The following is a 23003-nucleotide window of genomic DNA, read 5'->3' as shown; positions in this document are numbered from 1 at the left end:
GTTCAGGTCATGATCTCATGGTTCATGGGTTCAAGCCCCACATCGGGCTCCACACTGAGCCTCCTTGGGATTCTGTCTCCCTCTCTCTCTGCCCTCCCCTGCTAGATCTCTCTCTCTCTCTCTCTCTCTCTCTCTCTCAAAATAAATAAATAAACATTAAAAAGAAAAAAAAAAAAGAATTGGACTACCCGGATCCCATCCTGTCTGAGTTAAAGTCCTATCTGTGTCCCTTAGTAGTGTAGCACTGGGCACATTATTTCATTTTCTGTGATTCCATTTCCTGTCTATAAGTGGGGATAGTAACAGGGGTATCTATCTCACACGGTTGTCATGAGAACTAAAGGTATCGACAGAGCTAAAGAATTTAGTCAATGCTAGTTTGGGATAAATGTTTACTACACTATTATTGTCTAATATTATCTATTAATATTATATTAAGTACTTGCTCCCTCAATGTAGGCTCTAGAGGGAAAATACATTGGGAATGAAGAAATAAGTAACTAGATAATTTTTTGTTAAGACTCTGAAGGATTTATACAAGCTTGTCCAGTTATCTCCCTGAAAAGACTTACTGTTATAACCATCTGGGTGGCTTAGTTAGTTAAGTGCCTGACTCTTGATTTCAGCTCAGGTCATGATCTTACTGTTGTGAGATGGAGCCCCACATCGGGCTCTGTGCTGACAGTGCAGAGCTTGCTTGGGGTTCTTCTCTCTCTCCCTCTCTCTCTGCCCCTTCCCTGCTTGTGCTCTCTCTCAAAATAAATAAACTTTAAAATTATTTAAAATTATTTTTAAAATATTCAAAATAACTAAAAATTATTTAAAACTTAATAATTAAAAAATTATTTAAAAATAAATGTCATCCTATGTTCATCTACTTCTATGGTTTCACAAATAGTTCGTTATAATAACTTTGTCTCTTTATTGCTAACTTTAATGTTCATTTTCCAATGAAATTATAGTTAGTCACAAGAAAGGAACACCCATTAAATCTAAAGTAAGGTAATTCTCAGTTTTTTCCCTTGATTTTCTTTCACAATGAACATTATTAAGTCATAACATAGGTGTATTTCAAATCAGTCTCTAAGACATTTAGACAACAGCAAAACCTAAGTTTTAAAGCAAAAAAATTATTGGGTCTCTATATACTGGAATTGCCATTTGTTTTTTAAAAATCACATATTAGGGGCGCCTGGGTGGCGCAGTCGGTTAAGCGTCCGACTTCAGCCAGGTCACGATCTCGCGGTCCGTGAGTTCGAGCCCCGCGTCAGGCTCTGGGCTGATGGCTCAGAGCCTGGAGCCTGTTTCCCATTCTGTGTCTCCCTCTCTCTCTGCCCCTCCCCCGTTCATGCTCTGTCTCTCTCTGTCCCAAAAATAAATAAACGTTGAAAAAAAAAATTAAAAAAAAAATCACATATTAATCACATACTTAATCTGGTTTGAATCATTCATTTGAAGTCACTTTTTTTAAACTAAAGTGAAATTAAGGAGAAGCTGAACAATGAAGTGATCCTTTAAAGATGATATGAATTAAACTATTTTATAGGTCGTATTTTATAGCATTTCACAGACCCCATGCTTCATGCTTATACCCTAGAAAGTAAAAGTGGCACAAAAGAATGCCAACTATGCATTAGTGCTCAATTTTAAACAACAAAGACCAAAACAACATGTGCTCTGTTTGCAGTTTGTGTCACTGAGACAACCTGGTCCCAGATGATCTGAAACATCTCAGATGATCTGCATACTTTCACAATTTAAATTTTACAATTGTACATAACAATTACAAAAAGCTAACAATGAAATATATATTCTTGGGCAAGTTCAGTGTGATGAACCTGCCCATTCCTATAAAGGAAACAATTTTCAGTCAAATCCTCATCCTTAACTGGAAGTCTACCTCGGCCAGACACTTCTAATTTTTCCTACTGCTAGACTCCTACAGATAAAAATGCCTTTAAGGGGCACCTGGGTGGCTCAGTTGGTCAAGCATCCAACTCTTGGTTTGGGCTAAGGTCATGATCTCATGGTTTCGTGAGTTCAAGCCCCTGCGTCAAGCTCTGTGCTGGCAGCAAGGTGCCTGCTTGGGATTCTCTGTCTGTCTGTCTCTCTCTCTCTGTCCCTCCCCCACTCATGCTGTCTCTCTCTCAAAATAAACAAATAAACTTAAAAAAAAAATTCCTTTAAAACCCAGAGTAATGCATCCCTTGGAGGATAAGGAAGAGAGCCCCTCTGGCTGTCAGCTCCTCCCTCCTTGCAACTGATGGCAGGGGCATGGTGTTCCCTCCAGGACTGGGCCTTCAGTTTCACAGTGGTTAGAATTTTTTCCAAACCCGTCTCCCAAACTTTACTTTTATTTTACACTTCTGCCCACAACCCTAGCCCACAGCCTTCACCTCCACACTGTTTCTGCCTTCTCTCTATACCACCTTGTTTTGCCACATTTTAGGCCTTCACTCTTCCTCACACATTTCACTTTCTACCTCTCTGGTTTTTTCCAATGACTGCATTCAAATGTTTTATGTTCACTTTCTACATAAAACAATTTATTGAATATTTTCTTCTAAAGGAGCTGAGAAAACATAAAGTCAATGAAAAGTATTGAGAGGTGCCCGGCTGGCTCAGTCGGTAGAGCATGCAACTCTTGGTCTTGGGGTTGTAAGTTCGAGCCCCACGCTGGGTGTAGAAACTACTTAAAAATAAAAGCTTTCTAAAAGAAAAAAGAAAACTATTGAGGAAAATGAAAACTAAAACAGTATAAAAGTTTTTCTCCTTAGAATGGTAAAAATGAAAACAGAAAATACTATTAATAACAAGTGTAGATATGGAACCAGACAAAAGGGCGTGAAAATAAATTGGGTCTACTTCTCGGAGGGTAAATTAATGGTGTGCCCATCAAAATTAGTTGTGTACCTATCTTCAGACTCAGAAATTTACTTCTGTGTCTGTTCTACAGAAATAATGGCATATTAGCATAAATATACATCTGTCAAATGATGACCAAACATGTCCTGTAACAATAAAACTTTAGCACTGTAACAATAATAACTCCAAAAATCTTGAATATATATCAATAAACAGTTAAATAAAGTACTGTATAAAATATTTAATGATGACAGAGAAAGATCTTCAAGAGATAATTTGTAAGTGAAAAGAGCAAGTTGCGTATAAATTTTGTTTTTTCTTTAAAGTTTATTTATTTATTTTGATAGAGACAGACAGTGCCAGTGGGGGAGGGGCAGAGAGAGAGACAGAATCCCAAGCAGGCTCCATGCTGTCAATGCAGAGCCAGACACAGGGCTTGAACTCACAAACTGCGAGATCATGACCTGAGCAGAAATCAAGAGTTGGAAATTTAACCAACTGAGCCACCCAGGTACCCCTAAATTTTATGTTTTAAAAAAGTATAAATGTGTGTGTGAGCACACATGTATGTATGTGAATTCACTGTGCATAAGACAATCTGGAAGAATATTTATTAAACTTCTAGCAGAGGTTCCCATTTAGGGATATTATGGATTGCTAGAGCACACAGTGAATGACACGTGGTAAAGGGGGATTTTAGTTACTTGATTTTTTCCAATATTTAACTCTGTATTATTTGAATTTTTATTAGTTTTACATTTAAAAAAAATTTTTTTTAACGTTATTTATTTTTGAGACAGAGAGAGACAGAGCATGAACGGAGGAGGGCCAGAGACAGGGAGACACAGAATCTGAAACAGGCTCCAGGCTCTGAGCTGTCAGCACAGAGCCCGACGTGGGGCTTAAACTCACAGACCGCAAGATCACGACCTGGGCCGAAGTCAGCCGCTTAACCGACTGAGCCACCCGGGCGCCCCTAGTTTTATATTTTTAAGAGCAAAATAGAACTCCTCACCCTCAAGAGAAATAAAAATATGAAAAAACAGAGTAAATTTTAAGGTTTTATGTTGCAGAAGTATAGAGCATTGCTATAAATAAATAAAGCATTCTGGGGGCACCTGGGTGGCGCAGTCGGTTGGGCGTCCGACTTCGGCCAGGTCACGATCTCGCGGTCCAGGAGTTCGAGCCCCGCGTCAGGCTCTGGGCTGATGGCTCGGAGCCTGGAGCCTGTTTCCGATTCTGTGTCTCCCTCTCTCTCTGCCCCTCCCCCGTTCATGCTCTGTCTCTCTCTGTCCCAAAAATAAATAAACGTTGAAAAAAAAAAAGCATTCTGAGTGACTATTTCGATCATAACCACCTTCAGAAATTTAAACTTTCATTGGCATTTAATACTGACATGTACAATTTGTACAAAACATTTTGGCTAATATATAGTATTTTAAATTTAAAATTTGGAAAAAGAAACAGACTACAAGAAAACTACAGTTTCAAACTTACTTATGCAGATAAAATTAGCCCCCAATTATGAACTATAACCATGTTGCAGTATCCACAAACATAATTATTCTTTTTAAATTATGAGACTTTACCTGGTTTATTCATACTATAAAATAGTTATAGTCCTTAATTATTCATCAAAACATGTAATGAGGCATGATCAAAAATTTTCTGGCCAGTATAATGTCAATAGCTAGACCTGGATGTCAGGTAGACCACTCACACTTAGTACAACCAGAATGAGTAGAAATAGCTCCATTGACCATCACTCCTAACCTCTACCCTGTATCTTCCCTATCATTCTGAAGATTTTGCTCAGGCAAAAGACTTAGAAGGCATTCATGGCTCCTAAGTTCCTCTCCACTCCACATCCAACCCATCAGGAAGTCTTGGTGGCTCTGTCTTTATATTAGATCTATAAACTGAATGATACTCACCACTCCAGCCCAGGCCACAGTAATTTCTCACCTGGAATACAGTAATGGTATCCTAACTCATCTCCCTTCCTCCTTTCTTGCCCCATATAAAATCAATTCCCCACTCAGCAGCCAGAATAATCTTTTAAAAGCATAAATCAAGTAATGCTCTTTTCTCAAAACTCTTTATATTCTCAATACAGCCACTTCTTGTCACGTTGCTCAAGACCCTACAGCATCTGCCCACATCTACCTCACCTCTTCCTAATCACTGTGCTCGAGCCATGTTCGCCCTTTTAGCCTGTCGTTACACTTACTCTCCTCTCTTCCTGGAAATGTCTTCCCATAAAATTCTTTCATGACTTACTGTGGTGCCCACCCTCCAAGATGTCCTCTGACAGAGTTACTCCCCACTGGTATCTGTGCCTTTGTGCAGTGCCCTCCCACACTAAATCCAGGCTGACCTGTGTGACCAAAAAAGCATGGCAGAAATGATGGCATGTGACTTTGGAGACCAGGTTCTAAAAGACTGCAGTTTCTACTTTGTTTTCCTGAATTGCTCCCTCTGGTAGAAGCCATTTCCTGTGCCATGAAAGCACTCAAGATGCCCAGTGCAGTGGTCCCTATAAAGAGGAACCAAGCTGCCAACCATGTGAAGTCAGCCACCTTGGAAGTGTAGCCTCCAGCTCCTACCAAGCCTCTAGCAACCCCAGGCAAAATCTCTTGGCAACTTCATGACGGATCCCAAGATAAAAGCACCCCACAGAACCACTCTCCAATTTCTGACCTATAGGAACTGAGAAACAACAGATGGTTACTTTTATTAGGAAGTCACTTAGAACATAAGCTTTATGAGGGAAGGACCCTTCTGTTGTTGCTGCGCTGAATCCCAAATGCCTACAAGACTGCCTTGCATAGGGTGGTCATTCCATCCACTTGACATGATCCAGTTGTACAGTAACATGTACATAATGTAAATAATGTTTATTTGCGAATATGTCGAGAAGTGTGCTGAGTATTTTCATGTTTAAAACAAAACATGGGGGCATCTGTGTGACTCAGTCATTAATCGTCTGCCTTTGGCTCAGGTCATGATCTCAGTTTGTGAGTTCGAGTCCCACAGTGGGCTCTCTGCTGTCAGCATAGAGCCTGCTTCAGATCCTCTGTCTCCCTCTCTCTCTGCCCCTCCCGTGCTTGTTTTCTCTCTCAAAAATAAAATAAAAACATTAAAAACCCTATTAAAAAAAACATATTTTTATTTTAATCCTCACAACAATCCTAAATGGCAGAGGAATTCTCAATGTACAGTGGTGAAGTGTCAGGCTTAAGGTACTGCCGAAGGTCCACAGCTAGTAAATGACAAAATCAAAACTCAGATCTAGGTTTGGCTGATCCAAATTTTGTTTTCGACTACCAGTGTATAACAAAAGATTAAATAATTCAGATTATACAAATTCATAAAGGGACACATAAGATGTACAGTTTACAAAATAAATACTTTTAAAGTGTTATTAGTCTATTTAAGTGGGTGGGATATGAGAGGGTACAAAGCATTCCTAGAAAATTAAAAGACTGTCCCACAAGCATAGTATTGCAGAGTATTCAATAGCAAACCATAAACTTAGTGTCCCTGAATAACTTACAAAGAGCCTTGCTGCTCCAATGAGAAAGCAGGTTGACTCCAATTCCACACCATTTGGGCTCCTTTCAGTGTTAGGGGTCTATGGCAAAGAAGTTTTAATGATGAATGAAGATCTTTAAATTTTTTTTAAACGTTTATTTATTTTTGAGACAGAGAGAGACAGAGCATGAATGGCGGGGAGGGTCAGAGAGAGAGGGAAGCATAGAATCTGAAACAGGCTCCAGGCTCTGAGCTGTCAGCAGTGAATTACATGACTTCTCTGAATATCCTTATACCAAACGCCAAAGGAAAAAGGTAATCTGTGTGCCTCTTCCTTGCAAAAACAGCCTAATACTCCCATGCTGAGCTAGCTCTGTCTTCTACTTCTATTCAGCCATCCAAGTTCTGCTCTCTGAATTCCCAGCTATCACATGACAAGGCTATCACATTTTCATTAAGGCCTTTCTCTCCTACATACAATGATGCTCAATTCTATCAATGACCCCCTACCAGGTCATTTTCTGTAACCTGGTAAATCCATGTCCCTCCTAAAGCATCCCCATCCAAACATCATCTCTAGACACGGTGTAAGCAGGATATGGTTTATCAGTACCATCACCATCTTGTTAAGTTCCATAAACATTTTAGCAACTCTGTCACACTCTCAGCTTATACTAAGCTTGTGATCAATTAAGACATCTATGCTTTTTTTTTTCATGTAAATCACTTTCCAGTCTATACTTACATGATAGATTTTTAAAACCTAAACTCAGGTTTAGTTACATTAGTTACACCACATTTATCTTTTGGACTTTAACTCTTTCATATATTGTTTCTGTTATGCCTACTGGGAGAGATTCCTCCTAATTCAGGGTCAAACATGAATTCAAACATGTTTGTTTTATATACAAGTTACTGATAAAAAGTAATGAACAGAATATGACCAAGGAAGGAAACCAATGACATGACACCAAAAATTCCTATCTAGTCCTCTTCTGAACCCGTTAGAGGCCTTGGGATAAAATTAGCTAAAGCAACTATAATTTTACCCACAGTATTCTTTTTTCTGTTTGCTACAAAAATACAGAAAATGACTAACCACAAAGTACAGTCATGTATTCTTATAAATAATACTTCAGTGTTCATTTCTAGAAGTTTAGGTCACCTCTGGGTGACCAAGAGGCCAAAGCATTTAATCACTGTTTAATACCTTTTACATGCCCCTACTTTGGTCAAATAGGGACATTCCAAGCGTTTAATTTGTTCTGATGCAGCCATGAGAGCTATAATGCCTTTCCAGAAAGAAAGAAAGAAAGAAAGAAAGAAAGAAAGAAAGAAAGAAAGAAAGAAAAAGGCTAACCCACTAAGGATGACATAACATAGAAGGAACTGTACACTTTCTTACACAAAAATTTTGCCTCCAGAGAACCTTTAAGGGAAATCATATGCAAGTAAATATGGCAAACAGAGAGAGGGGTAATCCTAAAGGATAAAGCTATGAAGGATTAAATCAGTCCATACTGTAAATACCAAGTATCAGATTTGACAGTTTATCAGAACCTCATATGAAACTTGGCAAAGGTACAAGCCTCCTTAACTACCTTTTAGGGAACAAAATAAGCATTTATATTATATCTACTTCCTGGTAACATATATCTAAGAATATCACTTTGAAAGGTGAATAAAAACGTGCTAGAATGGGAAACAGTCATCACTTAATACCAGTAATTTAGATAGATGAAATTCCATTTACTAGAATTCCCTGAGAAAATAGAGACAAATCCACATTTTCCTTTGGCTTAAAACATTTTTTGCCCAAACTCACTAAGATGGAAGCAATTTAATTTGAAAAGATCAGCTATATTGATTGATCCAGGAGACCCTTGGTACTTCCCAGAAGAATGAGACTGATGAAAAGGAAGCATCACTTTGATACAAATTGGGAAATGAACAGAAAATTTATAAAGAAAGTCTCAGGCATGTTATATTTCACTTTTCAAATATGATCTTCAGTAGAATCAGAAATCAAAAGTAAAGCAGGAAGGCAGTCTAAGATGACAGTGTAGGAAGAACCTGACCATCTTCTCCCATGATGCACTGAATGTATACCTACATATAAAGCAATTCCTCCTGAAGAACTGACACTGACTGAACAGCTTCTGCACAATAAACGATAGAGAAGGGTAGGAGAAAGGGAGAAACAGTAACAATGGTAACTGTAACCTACAGTAGAGAGGGATATCACTGGCAGGGGTGGAGGGCTATTCACAGACTCACCCACCATGGGGCAGAGTGAAAAAAGAACTGTTTAAAGGGCAGCAAGATTTGAAGTGAAGGAAATCCATTCACTAACCTAGAGAATCTGCTAAATGGGTGGGAAACTGCCAGAACTCTCTCCAGGGTCAAATATACCAGTGAGTACCATTCATCCCCCACCACCTTGATAGCACAAATGAGAACAGGGTCCAGGCACTCTAGCCAGCCTACTAGAGCCTCACCAGTGTGTCCTGGGCCCCTGTCCCACACCATCTTCAGAAGGTGGCTCCAATATAGCATGCTCTAGGACCTTCCCAGCCTGTGCTTAATCCAACCACACTGCCAAAGCAGCCCTGGTATGGCACACCCCAGCCCATACGCCATCTATCTGGCCTTCCAAAGCTACCAGGAACATGCAGTCTACTCAAAGGACACACCCCTATACAAGGTCACTACTTCAAGACCTGTTCCACGTAATTCATAGAAATGAGCACGGAAAGTCAAACAAATGAGGAGACAAAGGAGTAAATTCCAAGTGAAAGAACAAGATAAAACCCCAGGAAAAAAACTCTAGTGAAACAGAGATAAGTAACTTACCTGATCAAGAGTTCGAAGTAATGATCACAAAGATAGATGCTCACTGAACTTCGAAGACTAGAGGAACCCAGTGAGAATTTCAACAGAAAGTTAGAAAATATAACAAAGAACCAATCAGAGCTGAAAAGTATAATAACTGAAATGAAAAAATATACTTAAGGGAAGTCAACAGCTGATTAGGTGATATAGAGTGCATCAACAAACTGAGAGAAAAAATAGTGGAAATTACCCAATCAGAACAACAACAAAAAAAGGGTTTTAAAAAATTATTACAATTTAAGAAACCTCTGGGACAATATCAAGCGTACTAACACTGACATTACTGGGGTCCCAGAAGGAAAAGAGAAAGGGACAGAATATTATTTGAATAAATAATGGCTGAAAACATCCCTAACCTGGGGAAGAAAGCCTTTATCCAGGGTCCATTAATTACAGAGAGTCCCAAACAAGATGAACCCAAAGAGATTCATAATAAGACATATAACTAAAATGGAAAAATTTAAAGATAAAGAAAGAATATTAAAGGCCACAAGAGAAAAACAATTATCTACATACAAGGGACACCCCATAAGGCTATCAGGTGATTTTTCAGCAGAAACTTTGCAGGCCAGAAGGGGATGGCAGGATATATTTAAAGTGCTGAAAGGAAAAAACCTACAACCAAGAATACTATACCTGACAAGGTTATAATTCTGACTTGAAGGAGAGATAAAGAGTTTCTTAGGCAAGCAAAATTTAAAAAGTTCATCACCACTAAACTGGCCTACAAGAAATGTTAAGTGAAAAAAGTAAAGACCATAACTTGAAATAAGAAAATACAATAAGAAAAAAATCTCTTTGGGAAAAAAAAAAGAAAGAAAGAAAAAAATCTCATTGGTAAATGCAAATAAATAGTAAAAGCAGTGCATCAACCACTAAACAAAACATGGAGGGGAGGGGTGTAGAAATGTAGCGCTTTTAGAATACATCCAAACTTAAGTGACCATTAGCTTGAAATAGACTGCTACATATATAAGCCAAGATATATAAGCCTTAAGGTAACCATAAAACAAAACCTACCATAGATACAAAGAGAAGAAAGAGAAAAGAACCATAACACTAAAGAAAACCATCAAACCGCAGGGGAAAAGAATGAGAGAAGAAGGAAAAAACAGAGAAGAATTACAAAAGCAACCAGAACTGCAGCAACTTCTTACTAGAGATGTCTCCAGAGACCAAGGAAACAAAAGCAAAAATGAACTACTGGGACCTCATCAAGATAAAAAGCTTCTGCATAGCGAAGGAAACAATCAACAAAACTCAAAGGCAACTGACGGAATGGGAGAAGATATTTACAAATGACATACTGGATAAAAGGTTAGTATCCAAAATTTATAAAGAACTTACCAAACTCAACATCCAAAAAATAAACAATCCAGTGAAGAAATGGGCAGAGGATATGAACAGACATTTTTCCAAAGACGGCATCCAGAAGGCTAACAGACACATGAAAAGATATGCAATATCACTCATCATCAGGGAAATACAAATCATAACTACAATGAGATACCACCTCACACCTGTCAGAATGGCTAAAATTAACAACTCAGGAAACAACAAATATTGGGAAGGATGGGAAAAGGGGGAACACTTTCCACTGCTGGTGGGAATGCAAATTGGTGCAGTCAGTCTGGAAAACAGAATGGAGGTTCCTCAAAAAATTAAAAATAGAACTATCCTACAACTCAGCAATTGCACTACTTGATACTTACCCAAAGGACACAAAAATGCTGATTTGAAGGGGCACATGCACCCCTGTTTATAGCAGCACTATCAACAATAGCCACATTAAGGAAAGAGCCCGAATGTCCATCAACTGATGAGTAGATAAAGAAGATGTGGTATATATACATACAATGGAATATTACTTGGCAATCAAATAGAATGAAATCTTGCCATTTGCAACAATGTGGATGAAACTAGAGTGCATTATGCTAAGCAAAATAAATCAGGCAGAGAAAGACAAGTATCATGTGATTTCACTCATATGTAGAATTTAAGAGACAAAACAGATAAACAGAAGGAAAGGGAGGGAAAAATATGATAAAAACAGAGGCAGGCAAACCATAAGAGACTCTTAACCAGAGAGAACTGAGGGCTGTTGGAGGGGAGATGGGTAAGGGAATGAGCATTAAGGAGGGCACTTGTTGGGATGAGCACTGGGTGTTATATGTATGAATATGTATGATGAATTGCGAATTGTACTCCTGAAACCAATACTATACTCTATGTTAACTTGATTTCAAATTAAAAAAAAAAACAAAACCCAAAAACAGAAAACAATAAAATGACAATAAGTACATGCCTATTAACAATCACTTTAAATGCAAATAGACTAAATGCTCCAACCAAAAGACACAGGGTAACTGAATAGATAAAAAAAGAAACAAAACAACAAACAAGAAACCATCTAAATGCTGCCTACAAAAGACTCACTTAAGACCAAAAGACAGAAACAGACTGAGTGAAGGGATGGTAAAAGATATACCATGCAAATGGAAACAAAAAGAAAGCTGGACTAGCAGTACTCATGTCAGAAAAATAAATTTTGAAACAAAGACTGTAACACAAGAAAAGGCATTACATTATAATAAAGGGATCAATCCAACAAGAGGATATAACATTCATAAATATTTATGCAGCCAACATACCTGTACCTAAATACATAAAAGCAAATATTAATAGATAAAAGGAGAAATAGACAGTAATACAATAATAGTAGAAGACTTTAATACCCTACTTACATCAATGGATAGATCATTCATACAGAAAATCAGTAAGTAAACACTGGCCTTAAATGATATATTAGAGCAGATAGACTTAATATACATATAACATTTCATCCCCAAACAGGAGAATACACATTCTTTTCAACTGCACGTAGAACATTCTCCATCACATGTTAGGCCACAAAACAGGTCTCAATAAATTCAAGAAGACTGAAATTATATCAAGCATCTTTTATGATCACAAGGGTATACAACCAGAAATTAATTACAAAAAGAAAACTAGAAAAACACAAACAAATGGAGACTAAACAACATGGGTCAATGAAGAAAAATATCAAAGACAACTTTTTTAAGGTTTATTTATTTTTTAGAGAGAGAGAGAGAGAGACAGAGACAGAATGTGAGCAGGGGAGGGGCAGAGAGACAGGGAGACATAGAATCCGAAGTAGGCTCCAGGCTCTGAGCTATCTGCACAGAGCCCAATGAGGGGCTTGAGCCCACAAACCATGAGATCATGACCTGAGCTGAAGTTGGATGCTTAACCAACTGAGCCACCCAGGTGCCCCTCAAAGATGAAATTTTAAAATACCTTAGGACAAATAAAAATGAAAAGACAACTTAACAAAATCTATGGAATGCAGCATAAGCAGATCTAAGAGGGAATTTCACAGCAATACAGGCCTACCTCTAGAAAGAAAAGTATCACAAATAGATAATCCAACTATATATCTAAAGTGACTAGAAAATGAAGAACAAATGAAACCTAAGTTAGTAGAAGGAAGGAAATAATGAAGATCAGAGAGGAAATGATTGAAATGGAGATTTTAAATAGAAAAGATTAAACTGGAAAGTTTCTTTGAAAAGATAAACAAGGGGCACCTGGGTGGCTCAGTCAGTTAAGCATCCGACTTTGGCTCAGGTCATGATCTCACAGCCCATGAGTTCGAGCCCCGTGTCAGGCTCTGTGCTGACAGCTCAGAGCCTGGAGCCTGCATCTGTGTCTCCCTTTCTCTCTGCCTCTCCCCTGCTCATGATCTGTCTCTCTCTGTTTCAAAAATAAAAAAAAATAAAAAAATTAAAACACTAAAAAAAAAAAAAAAGATAAACAAAATCAATAAACCTCTAGCCAGACATCAAAAAAAGAGGGCCCAAATATATAAAATCAGAAATGAAAATTGGAAAGTTATAATTGACATCACAGAAATACCTAAGAATTAGAAGAGACTACAACAAATAATTATATGCCAGCAAAATGGAAAACCTGGGAAAATTAAATTCCTAGAAACCCACAACCTTCCAGACTGAATCACGAAGAAGAGAAAATGTGAGATTATAAGTAATGAAATTAAATCAATAATTTCAAAACTCTACAAAACAGAAGTCCAAGACCAGATGGCTTCATGGGTGAATTCTAACAAACATTCAGTTAGTACTTATCCTTCTCAAATTATTCCAAAAAATTAGAAAGGAAGGAATGCTTCCAAACCCATTTTGTGAGGCCAGCATTACTCTGATACCAAAAACAGACAAAGACACCACCAAAAAAGAAAACGCCACCTACTGAATGGGAGAATCTATCTGCAAATCAAACAATCAATAAGGAGGTAATATCAAAACACAAAGAACTTACACAACTTAGTGACAAAAAAACCCAAACAACCTAATTTAAAAAAAAATGTGTGAAGGACTTCCACAGACAATTTTCCAAAGAAGACATACAGATGACCAAGAAACACATGAAAAGATGCTCAATATCACTACTCATTAGCGAAATGCAAAAATAACACCCACAATGAGATATCACCTCACACCTGTCAGACTGGCTATCATCAAAAAGACAAAAAATAACAAGTGTTGGCAAAGATGTGGAGAAAAAGGAACACTTGTACACTATTGGTGGGAATGTAAACTGGTACAGCCACTGTGGAAAATGGTATGGGGGTTCCTCAAAAAATTAAAAGAAGAACTACCATACAGCCCAGAAATTCCACTTCTGGGTATTTATCCGAAGATAACAAAAACACCAATTCAAAGAGATGTATGCAATTCTGTGTTCATTGTAGCAATATTTACTACAATATAGCCACAATATGGAAGCAACCTACGCGCATGAGTGCGTGGACACACACACACACACACACACACACACACACAAATGGAATATTAGTCATAAAAATGAATGAAATCTTGACATTTGTAAAATCATGGATGGACCTATAGGGTATTATGCTTTTATGAAATAAGTCAGACAAAGAAAGACAAATGCTATAAAATTTCACTTACATGTGAAATCTAAAAACATGAATGAACAAACAGAACAAAACAGAAACAGACTCACTGATACAGGAAACAAAAACCTTGGTTACCAGAGAGGGGACAGGCTGGGGCAGGCAAAACAGGTGAAGGGTATTAAGAGGTACAAACTTCCAGTTATAAAATAAATAAGTCATGAACATGTAGTGTATACCACAAGGAATATGGTCATTGTAATAAGTTTGTATGGTGACAGATGGTAACTAGACTTAGGGCATATTGATATGAGTGACTGCAAGGCCCCAGGACAGCCACTGCTTTTCCATGAAAATAAGACAACATAACAAATGTAGGTCTACTATAAAGAGTTAGTGTAGTGTAGGGGAAAAGAGCACAGAATTTGAATTGGTAAAGACTTTGGAGCCAGAATATTTGAGCTCTTGTTCAGTTGTGACATTTCCTTATCTCTGAAATGGTGATAATTAAACATGACCCACAGGGTCACTGTGAAAATTAAAAAAAACAATGCATATAAAAAGGCATATATAGAGAGAGACAGTGTTCAAACATTAAACGTTTCTCCCAGTAGATATTAAGCTCCTCAAAATCAGAACTAATCTTATCTTTCTATATTTTGTACCTAACACAATCTCAGGACTCACAGGAGACTCTGATAAATGTTTGGTGAGTAAATGAATGACCACCCAGAAACAACACACACATATACACTCTTCTGACTGCATATACAGTTGGGTAAGATAAATTTAAAATATGCAAATATCAGCTTCAAAAAAGTTTATGCTGGTACAGACTTCTGGTTACAAAATAACTAAGTCATGGTGATGTAATGTACCACATAGTTAACAATACTGTTATGCATAGTTGAAAGTTGCTAAGAGAGTAGATCTTAAAAGTTTTTATCATTAAAAAAAATGTATAACTATGTATGCTTATGCATATTAACAAGACTTATTGTGGTATAATAAAAAAAGTTCCGGGCGCCTGGGTGGTGCAGTCGGTTAAGCGTCCGACTTCAGCCAGGTCACGATCTCGCGGTCCGTAAGTTCGAGCCCCGCGTCGGGCTCTGGGCTGATGGCTCAGAGCCTGGAGCCTGTTTCCGATTCTGTGTCTCCCTCTCTCTCTCTGCCCCTCCCCCGTTCATGCTCTGTCTCTCTCTGTCCCAAAAATAAATAAACGTTGAAAAAAAAAAATTTAAAAAAAAAAAAAAGTTCATGCCTAAAATGTAAAAAACAACTAAAATATAACTGAACCACACAGTGTTTATAAATGTGTTCATTCCATACATAAGATATACATACACATATGTGTATGATTTAGTAGTTCAAATTGTGTAAACAGAAATATAAGTGAACTGTGATTTTTATAATGGAACCGATCACAATCAAAGCACCTAAGATGCAATAAGTCAAAAACAAATTCCTACTTGGAGTGGTTATCTAACTTAAGAGGGTTCCCTGCAATTTGTGGCTATTATGGCCAAATATTTGTTACACGTGATTACTGCTCAGTAAACCTTTCAGAAGCAGTCTGAATTTTATTTACCATAGTAAAAATCTTACCATCAAATTGTAAAATCTTACTATCAAATTATAAAATTCTTACTATCAAATCACTTAAACAATTTGGGGGAGGAGCCTATTGATTTTAGAAAACAAAAACTATGAAGATAATTTAAAGAAGGTGAGTTACCTGGGTCTGTAGAGGCAATAACATAGGTGTTTTGTTTGAACTCTTTTGGCCTGAATGAATATTCTCATCCAAGGTTCAAAATACAGAACAGATGTGTAGGCTCTGAATGACCATCTCTCTGGAAAACTAGAATAGAAAATACCAAAGACCACACTATAAAGGATGCAAAAATGCCATGTCTTTCAGAAGAAAAAAAATCAGACTAACAGGTTATGACGGTTACCACCAGCAGCTTCAGGAACTTTTCCTCTAAACCTAATGACAACACACTCCAGCGAATCTTGCAACGCTCACATAACCTCATTAGGCAGGCCTCTAAATATAAAGGGCTACATAAATAACCTACCCTTCGATTAGAACCAGTTTTTTGTTGGCAACTGATTCTAAGTAGACTTACATCAGCAATAGAAAATACACTTTCCATTAAAGCTGTTGGATCGGAAGGACATAACCAAGTCAAACAAACAAAACAATCCCCCTGCTCAAATGTAACAAGAAGAATCTAGGCCCACAGGAATACGAAACGTTTCCATGAAGTTAATATAAGTGGAGAAAAACAATAAAAATGCTTCATTTGCATGGAAAATTATAAACAAGAAATATAAAACTTCATTCTGCAAATGCAGTAAGCATTAAGTATTTATGGCCAGCTGAGGGGAGAAGTCTGATGTGGTAAGGGAGAGAGGAGAAAGAAAAATAAAGGACGGAAAGGCAGTAAAATGGGAGCAGACACAATGTAAACAGGCTTACGAAGAAAGCTAACCTTGTAAAACTGCACGTTGCTGGGAAATCACTCTGTTGCTGTATCCTAACTCCAGGGACCTTCTATATTAAAGTCCATTTACGAACTGTAAATCTTCTCCAATTAGACAAGAAATAAAGATCAAAAACAAACCCAGCTATGCTTAGGAAGCAGCATTCTTTACCTACTGGGTCCCAGAAAAGGCTACTAGGTCAAGTAGAAAGCAGGGAGCCCTATGCCCATCATGCCTAGAGGGAGACAAAGATGATGGAAAGGAAACATAAATCCTGTCTGAGGGGAAGTGCTCAACAGAGTCACAGACCACTGCCAGTTAGTAAGAAAGGAGAGAGCTCCAAGGAATTTACCAAAATGAACATGAAGCCCGAAAGAAAGCCAAGGATTTTCTGGTTGGTTATAAGTTCTTTTAGGATTTCTTTTGTTTAAAAGGAAATTCTTTTCAAGTAAGACTTGAGTAAAATTTCCCAATATAAATTATATAAAAAGTACCTAGTCCATGGCTATTACTCCATAAATACTAATGCATCTTTAATACGACCAGGGAGGCTGTCTGCATTATGGTGCAGCACAATAATCAGATGCTGCACAATCAAGTAAATCCTCACATGTTAAAAGAAAAAGGAAAAAAAAGTCACCTGGAGACACTATAAGTCTTCCAAGGACTTCTGCCATTTACTCAAATCCTTTCTGGATCTGTTGATTAAAAATTGCCCTTGGGGCACCTGGGTGGCTCAGTTGGTTGAGTGTCCGACTTCGGCTCAGATCATGATCTCACCGTTCCTGAGTTCGAGCCCTGCATCGGGCTCTGTGCTGACAGCACGGAGCCTGGAGCCTGGAGCCTGGAGCCTGTTTTGGATTCTGAGTCTCCCTCTCTGTCTCTGCCCCTCCCCCGCTCATGCTCTGTCTCTCTCCCTCAAAAAATAAACATTAAAAAAATATTTTTTAATAAAAAAATAAAATAAAAATTGCCCTTAAAGCCAGTAGCTTTCTTTGACTCTCTTAAAAGCTAACACATCTCTGTCATTTGAAAGTAAATGTCAGAAGTAATTTAAAGCCAAGTTTGATAATTTGAGAAATGATGAAAGATCAAACTGGGTTAGACAAATTTGGGTTTAAAAAAAAATATATATATATACAGGGGTACCCAGGTGGCTCAGTTGGTTGAGCGTCCAACTTCGGCTCAGGTCATGATCTTGCAGTTTGTGAGTTCAAGCCCCGCATCGGGATCTGTGCTGACAGACTGCTCAGAGCCTGGAGCCTGCTTGGATTCTGTCTCCCTTTCTCTCTGCCCCTCCCCCACTTACACTCTGTCTCTGTCTCACTCAAAAATAAAGAAACGTTAAAAAAAAAAAAGAAAGAATTTCGGGGCGCCTGGGTGGCACAGTCGGTTAAGCGTCCGACTTCAGCCAGGTCACTATCTCGTGGTCCAGGAGTTCGAGCCCCGCGTCAGGCTCTGGGCTGATGGCTCAGAGCCTGGAGCCTGTTTCCGATTCTGTGTCTCACTCTCTCACTGCCCCTCCCCCGTTCATGCTCTGTCTCTCTCTGTCCCAAAAATAAATAAACGTTGAAAAAAAAAATTAAAAAAAAAAAAGAATTTCTAAAAAATATAGATATACGATATATATGGGTATATATGGGTCTTATATATATATACACACACACACACACATATATATATATACATATATATGCACACACACACACACACACGCACACAAAAACAAAATAAGGAAACTAGTACTTCCAGCATTTTATAACTCACTTTTTGTACTCATCCAATCAATATCTATAAGTAAATAGTCATAGCAGGTGTGTTGGTGATGCTTAAGACCTCCTTTCTGTTAGGAAATTCACTAGAAGGGCTCATGGGACTTAGCACAGAATTGCACTTATGGCTAAGTTTTATCACAGCGATGCAGTAAGGGTATACAGTGGATCATAATGGGGAAAGATAGGTGGGGTCCGGAGGAATCCAACTGCAGCTTTCTTGTGTTTTCTCCCTATCAGGGTCAAACAGAGGGCATTCTTCCCCCACCTATGAAAATGCAGCAACACATGTGTGATGTTTCTGCCTAAGGAAGCCATCAGAGACAGCACTGAAGGGTTTTATGGGGGGTGGTCACATAAGCACCCTCTGCCAGCATGTATCAAAATTCTAGCATAACCATATTATTGGCATAGACTAGACATAATAAACCAACCTTAATTGTTAGGAAAAGTTTTCTATCAGTGTAGGGGCCTTTACCAGCCAAGTTCCCAGAACTTTACCAGCCAAGTTCCCAAGATCCAACCTTGACAGCTAGACTTTCTAAGGACGAAGACTTCTATGTTAACCCTTTTCTACACACATGCCACTTTGGAAAGTTCCTATTTATTTGTAACAAACAGAATGACAATACTTCTTATGCTATTGTGATGTCTGTGATAGAAAGAAGATGAAGAAGGCTAAATATAAAATCTACATATGAAATGGGCTACTCAGTATAACTTGTGAACTTTGTATGCAGTATGAGGTCCTTCATGATCTGATGACCACTAAACTCTCCAGCCCCATCTCTTGCCAGCTTTAGTCTAGGCATTTAGGAATGCTATTGGTTCTCTAGATATGGGTCATGCTTTCTTATCCCTATGCCTTAGCACATTCAATTCCTTGGCAATTTTTGGTTAGCTCCTTTTCCCCCTTCAGGATGCAACTTGAGATCTCACGGCCTCTTGAAGCTTTCCCTCACTCCCCAAGATTGGGTGAATCATGTACTTCTGGGGCTCCCCTCCTTCTTCTGTGCCTCCCCATCACAGCACTTCCCACTTAGTAGCATCTCTGTCTTTATCTGCATCCCCATCAGGCTACAAACTCCATGAAGGTAGCACCCTCACCCATTAATATTTGCTGAATAAATAATAATTATTCAGGACTTTGTTGGCTTAATGTAGAATGAACAACGGGGTTCCCTTTACAAGAAAGACTCTTTAATGACTGATCATCTTCAATGACGATGCTCTCAGTCTTTATAAATAAGGCCATTGGGAAACTGAAATCCAAATGTACTAAGTAATAAAGTTATCTTCAAAAGATCTAAGAAAAAAAACAGTGTTATTCTCCCCCCATCAGGAACTACTTCACATATTTTTTCCAAGAAGTGCTCTTCTCTTGTGTACTCCTAAATGTCTTTCTTTTCCATCTGAAACTCTGGCAGAAGTGCCCATATCTCTATCTTTGTATCTCTCTTTCTCTCTCATTTCTATTTAACTGGCTATAATAAACTAGAGAAAGAAAGAGAGAATGCTCCCCAATACACACACACACACACACACACAGTGCCACATGACAGCTATGTTCTGCTTTAAGTGTTGTTCTGTACACGACATATCATGGGTGGATTGGTGTAGTCACCAAACTGTTAAGGACAGGAGAAAGGCCAGAAATAGGGGTCCCATGGTCAGCATCATATCTCCTTAATCTACCAATACAGATTCTCTGTGGCTGGAGTCTCAGAATATAAATTTTTTAAAGCTACCCAGGTGATTTCTTTAACCCTGCAAGTTTTGAGAACCTCTGCATGGTAGACCTAATGGACAGGGTAGTATGTAAGAAAGGTTGCTTGAAAGAGAAGAGCAGAACACTCTCTCACAGGACACCCTCTACATTTATTCACATCGGCTATGCACCAACAGACTCCCACTGAACTGCCCTTGTAAGGTCCACAGTTGAGAAAAATGACTCTAGACTAAATTAGATCCCTTTTGGAATATCTCAGAAGTGCCATATTTTTATTCATGAAAATACTGCATATTATAACAAAAACTGTTTTCTAAATTTATTGCTAAAATCTCTGAGGAGTTCCTAAAGTTGAAATTAACAAGGTCTATATTATCTTGAATACAAAGAAGTGCATAAAGATTTTTAACTAGCTTAAATTCTGAACTATGAAGGGGCTAGCCAAATTTAATCTTAGGGTAGATTATACCTAAGAGAAATGTCAACTGAAAGATGTAATTTAAAATAAAAGTTATAGTTAATGCAATGTAATGAAAATGTTTCTGTCATAACCACAGTATGGCAAGCAATACATTACAATGTGAAGCTGTAACTTTTGATGTGTTCCCAGCCAGCTCAGTTAAGACATAAACTATAGACATTATGAAATGCTGCCCAATGACTGTCAATTTAGGAAGACACTGGCAACGTGGCATCTAATTTCAAAATATTACTTAGCACAAAATTTCAACTCCATTATTCCATATTATATCATCACTCTCAGAGCTGTTTTGTCATATGGGTTCTCCTAACTGCCTGAGATCCTAAGCCATGATTGATTCCAGGGGTATGACAGGACACTATGATGACAGCCAATTCTACAACATGCTTTTTTTTTAAAACTAGAATCTGTCCTTTCTTGCAAGTTCTCTTACAGTTGAATATGTAACATATTTATAATGCTAAGAAGACAAGTCACAAAAGCAACATGGCCCAGGGAAATCACATGCATAACAGAATAGGTACAATGCTTACATGAGTTACAGGAGTGACCAAGTCTTCACCATTTGGAACCCGAAAGAGATTTCAACAAAAGCACTTTACAAAATTTCCTAAAACTAAAACTCCCTCTTTCCCTGATAAAGATCCGCAACGATCTTCAAGGATGGAGGACAGTGGAACCCACTAAGAAGGGTGCTGGTACCTTCCAATAAAAGTATCTATGTATTCTGAGAAAATTACCTAGACATTGGCATTCAATTCGGTGCTAGCTAGCTATCAGACCCTAGGTTAGTTTCCACGGCATTACAATAGTAGGTGCTAGAAAGAAGTATTGTAGGGAAAAGCAGAATGGAGGGAACTAAGATGTACTCAGAACCTCTGTGTGCTAGGTACTGTGACTATTCTATTTCTACAGCATTCATATTAAGCAGATCATGTTCCATGTAGCACCATTTTATACATGACAAGACTAAATTTCAGAGACCATAGATAACTTATCACTAGAATGAAAGCTCTCTCAACAGAATTCAAGCCATTTGGGGCAAAGATATTTGTAGTTTTTCCCTTGATATATACCCAGCTTCTAAAACAGGTCCTGACACTCAGTAAATATCTACTGAATGAGGGAATGTAAAATGAATCTAAGGAAGCCCAAGGAAGAACAGTAAGGAGGCCTGTGTACCTAGAGAAGATGGGATAGGAAAGGAGGTTAGAGAGTAACAGAGGACTTTATCATGCAGGATGCTGCAGGACATTATAAAGACCTTCGCTTTTCCTCTGAGTGTAATGGGAAGTCATTGGGGAATTTTACACAGAGAGTTTTTAAAAGACTGCTCTGGCTGCTACAGAACAGCGAGGGTGGCACAGTTTTTACTGAACCGAGAGAGACCTGTGGCTTGGTGGGAAACCCTCCATAATAACTATGGCGAAACACAATGATGGCTTTGACCAGGATCACAGCAGTAGAGGAGGTAATAAATGGTTGGGTCTGAATCTACTTGAAGGCAGAACCAACAATAAGCAAGTTAGAAATGTCATCGAAGAATTCTCAGTACAAGAGTCCTGAGTATGAAGAATTTTAAAAAGTCAAAACCCACAGCTAGACACATTGTGGAATTTTATTTAAAGTTACAAGAATTCCTAAAAGCTATTCAAGGTGGGGAAAATGAGCAATTTATAAAAATTCAGTAATCACATCTGCATTAGGCTTCTCATAAATAACATGGATTCAAGACATCGAATAAGCAATAATTTCTGAGGGAAAGTACTTTTGAATCAATGTTTCTTTATTCATTTAGACAAACATTGAGGAAGAAAAGAAAAATAAAGATACTTTTAAGGATACAAAGCTTCCAAAAGTTTACATCCAATGGACTTTGAAATAATTATTTGAGCAATAATAATCCAGCAAATGAACTAATGAGTAAATTAAGAAGATTCAGGATGGAAGATAGTGTGGTAAGCAAAGAGAAATAATAAATCCTATAATTTAGTCTAAATGATTATTTATGCAGGGTATGACATAATATTATAAAATTTTATAAATAAATCCAAATAAAATAATCAGAAAAAGGTGGAACTGGTAAGGAAGAGAAATAAAGCATACCAAAGCCTTGACTTACTTGTGAGTTAAGATAGATAACACTTTTAACTCTACACTTTGATAAGAAAACTAAGTTTGATATATTTATTTAAAATATAAAGGCAGTCCCCTCTGAAAGAATAGCATGGAACAAATAATTTTCAGACTATCTGAATGGGAAAACATGAATCTTCCTTCTTG

The 23003-nt window shown here is 37.9% G+C and overlaps 1 protein-coding gene across 4 annotated transcripts in view; it reads right to left on the bottom strand.

Moving 5' to 3' along the window:
* The window catches only part of MORC1 (MORC family CW-type zinc finger 1), a 165156-nt gene that overhangs the window by 106915 nt on the left and 35238 nt on the right, over positions 1 to 23003 (bottom strand). For all 4 annotated transcript variants that reach the window (XM_047875488.1, XM_047875489.1, XM_047875487.1 and 1 more), the window contains one exon: positions 15984 to 16109. In XM_047875488.1, the coding sequence (XP_047731444.1) occupies positions 15984 to 16109 (126 nt within the window). The remainder of the gene's footprint in view (positions 1 to 15983; positions 16110 to 23003) is intronic.

The sequence above is a fragment of the Prionailurus viverrinus genome, chromosome C2 (genome assembly GCF_022837055.1).
Source record: "Prionailurus viverrinus isolate Anna chromosome C2, UM_Priviv_1.0, whole genome shotgun sequence".
Taxonomy (NCBI): Eukaryota; Metazoa; Chordata; class Mammalia; order Carnivora; family Felidae; genus Prionailurus; species Prionailurus viverrinus.
This window is presented reverse-complemented; position numbering and strand designations above follow the sequence as displayed.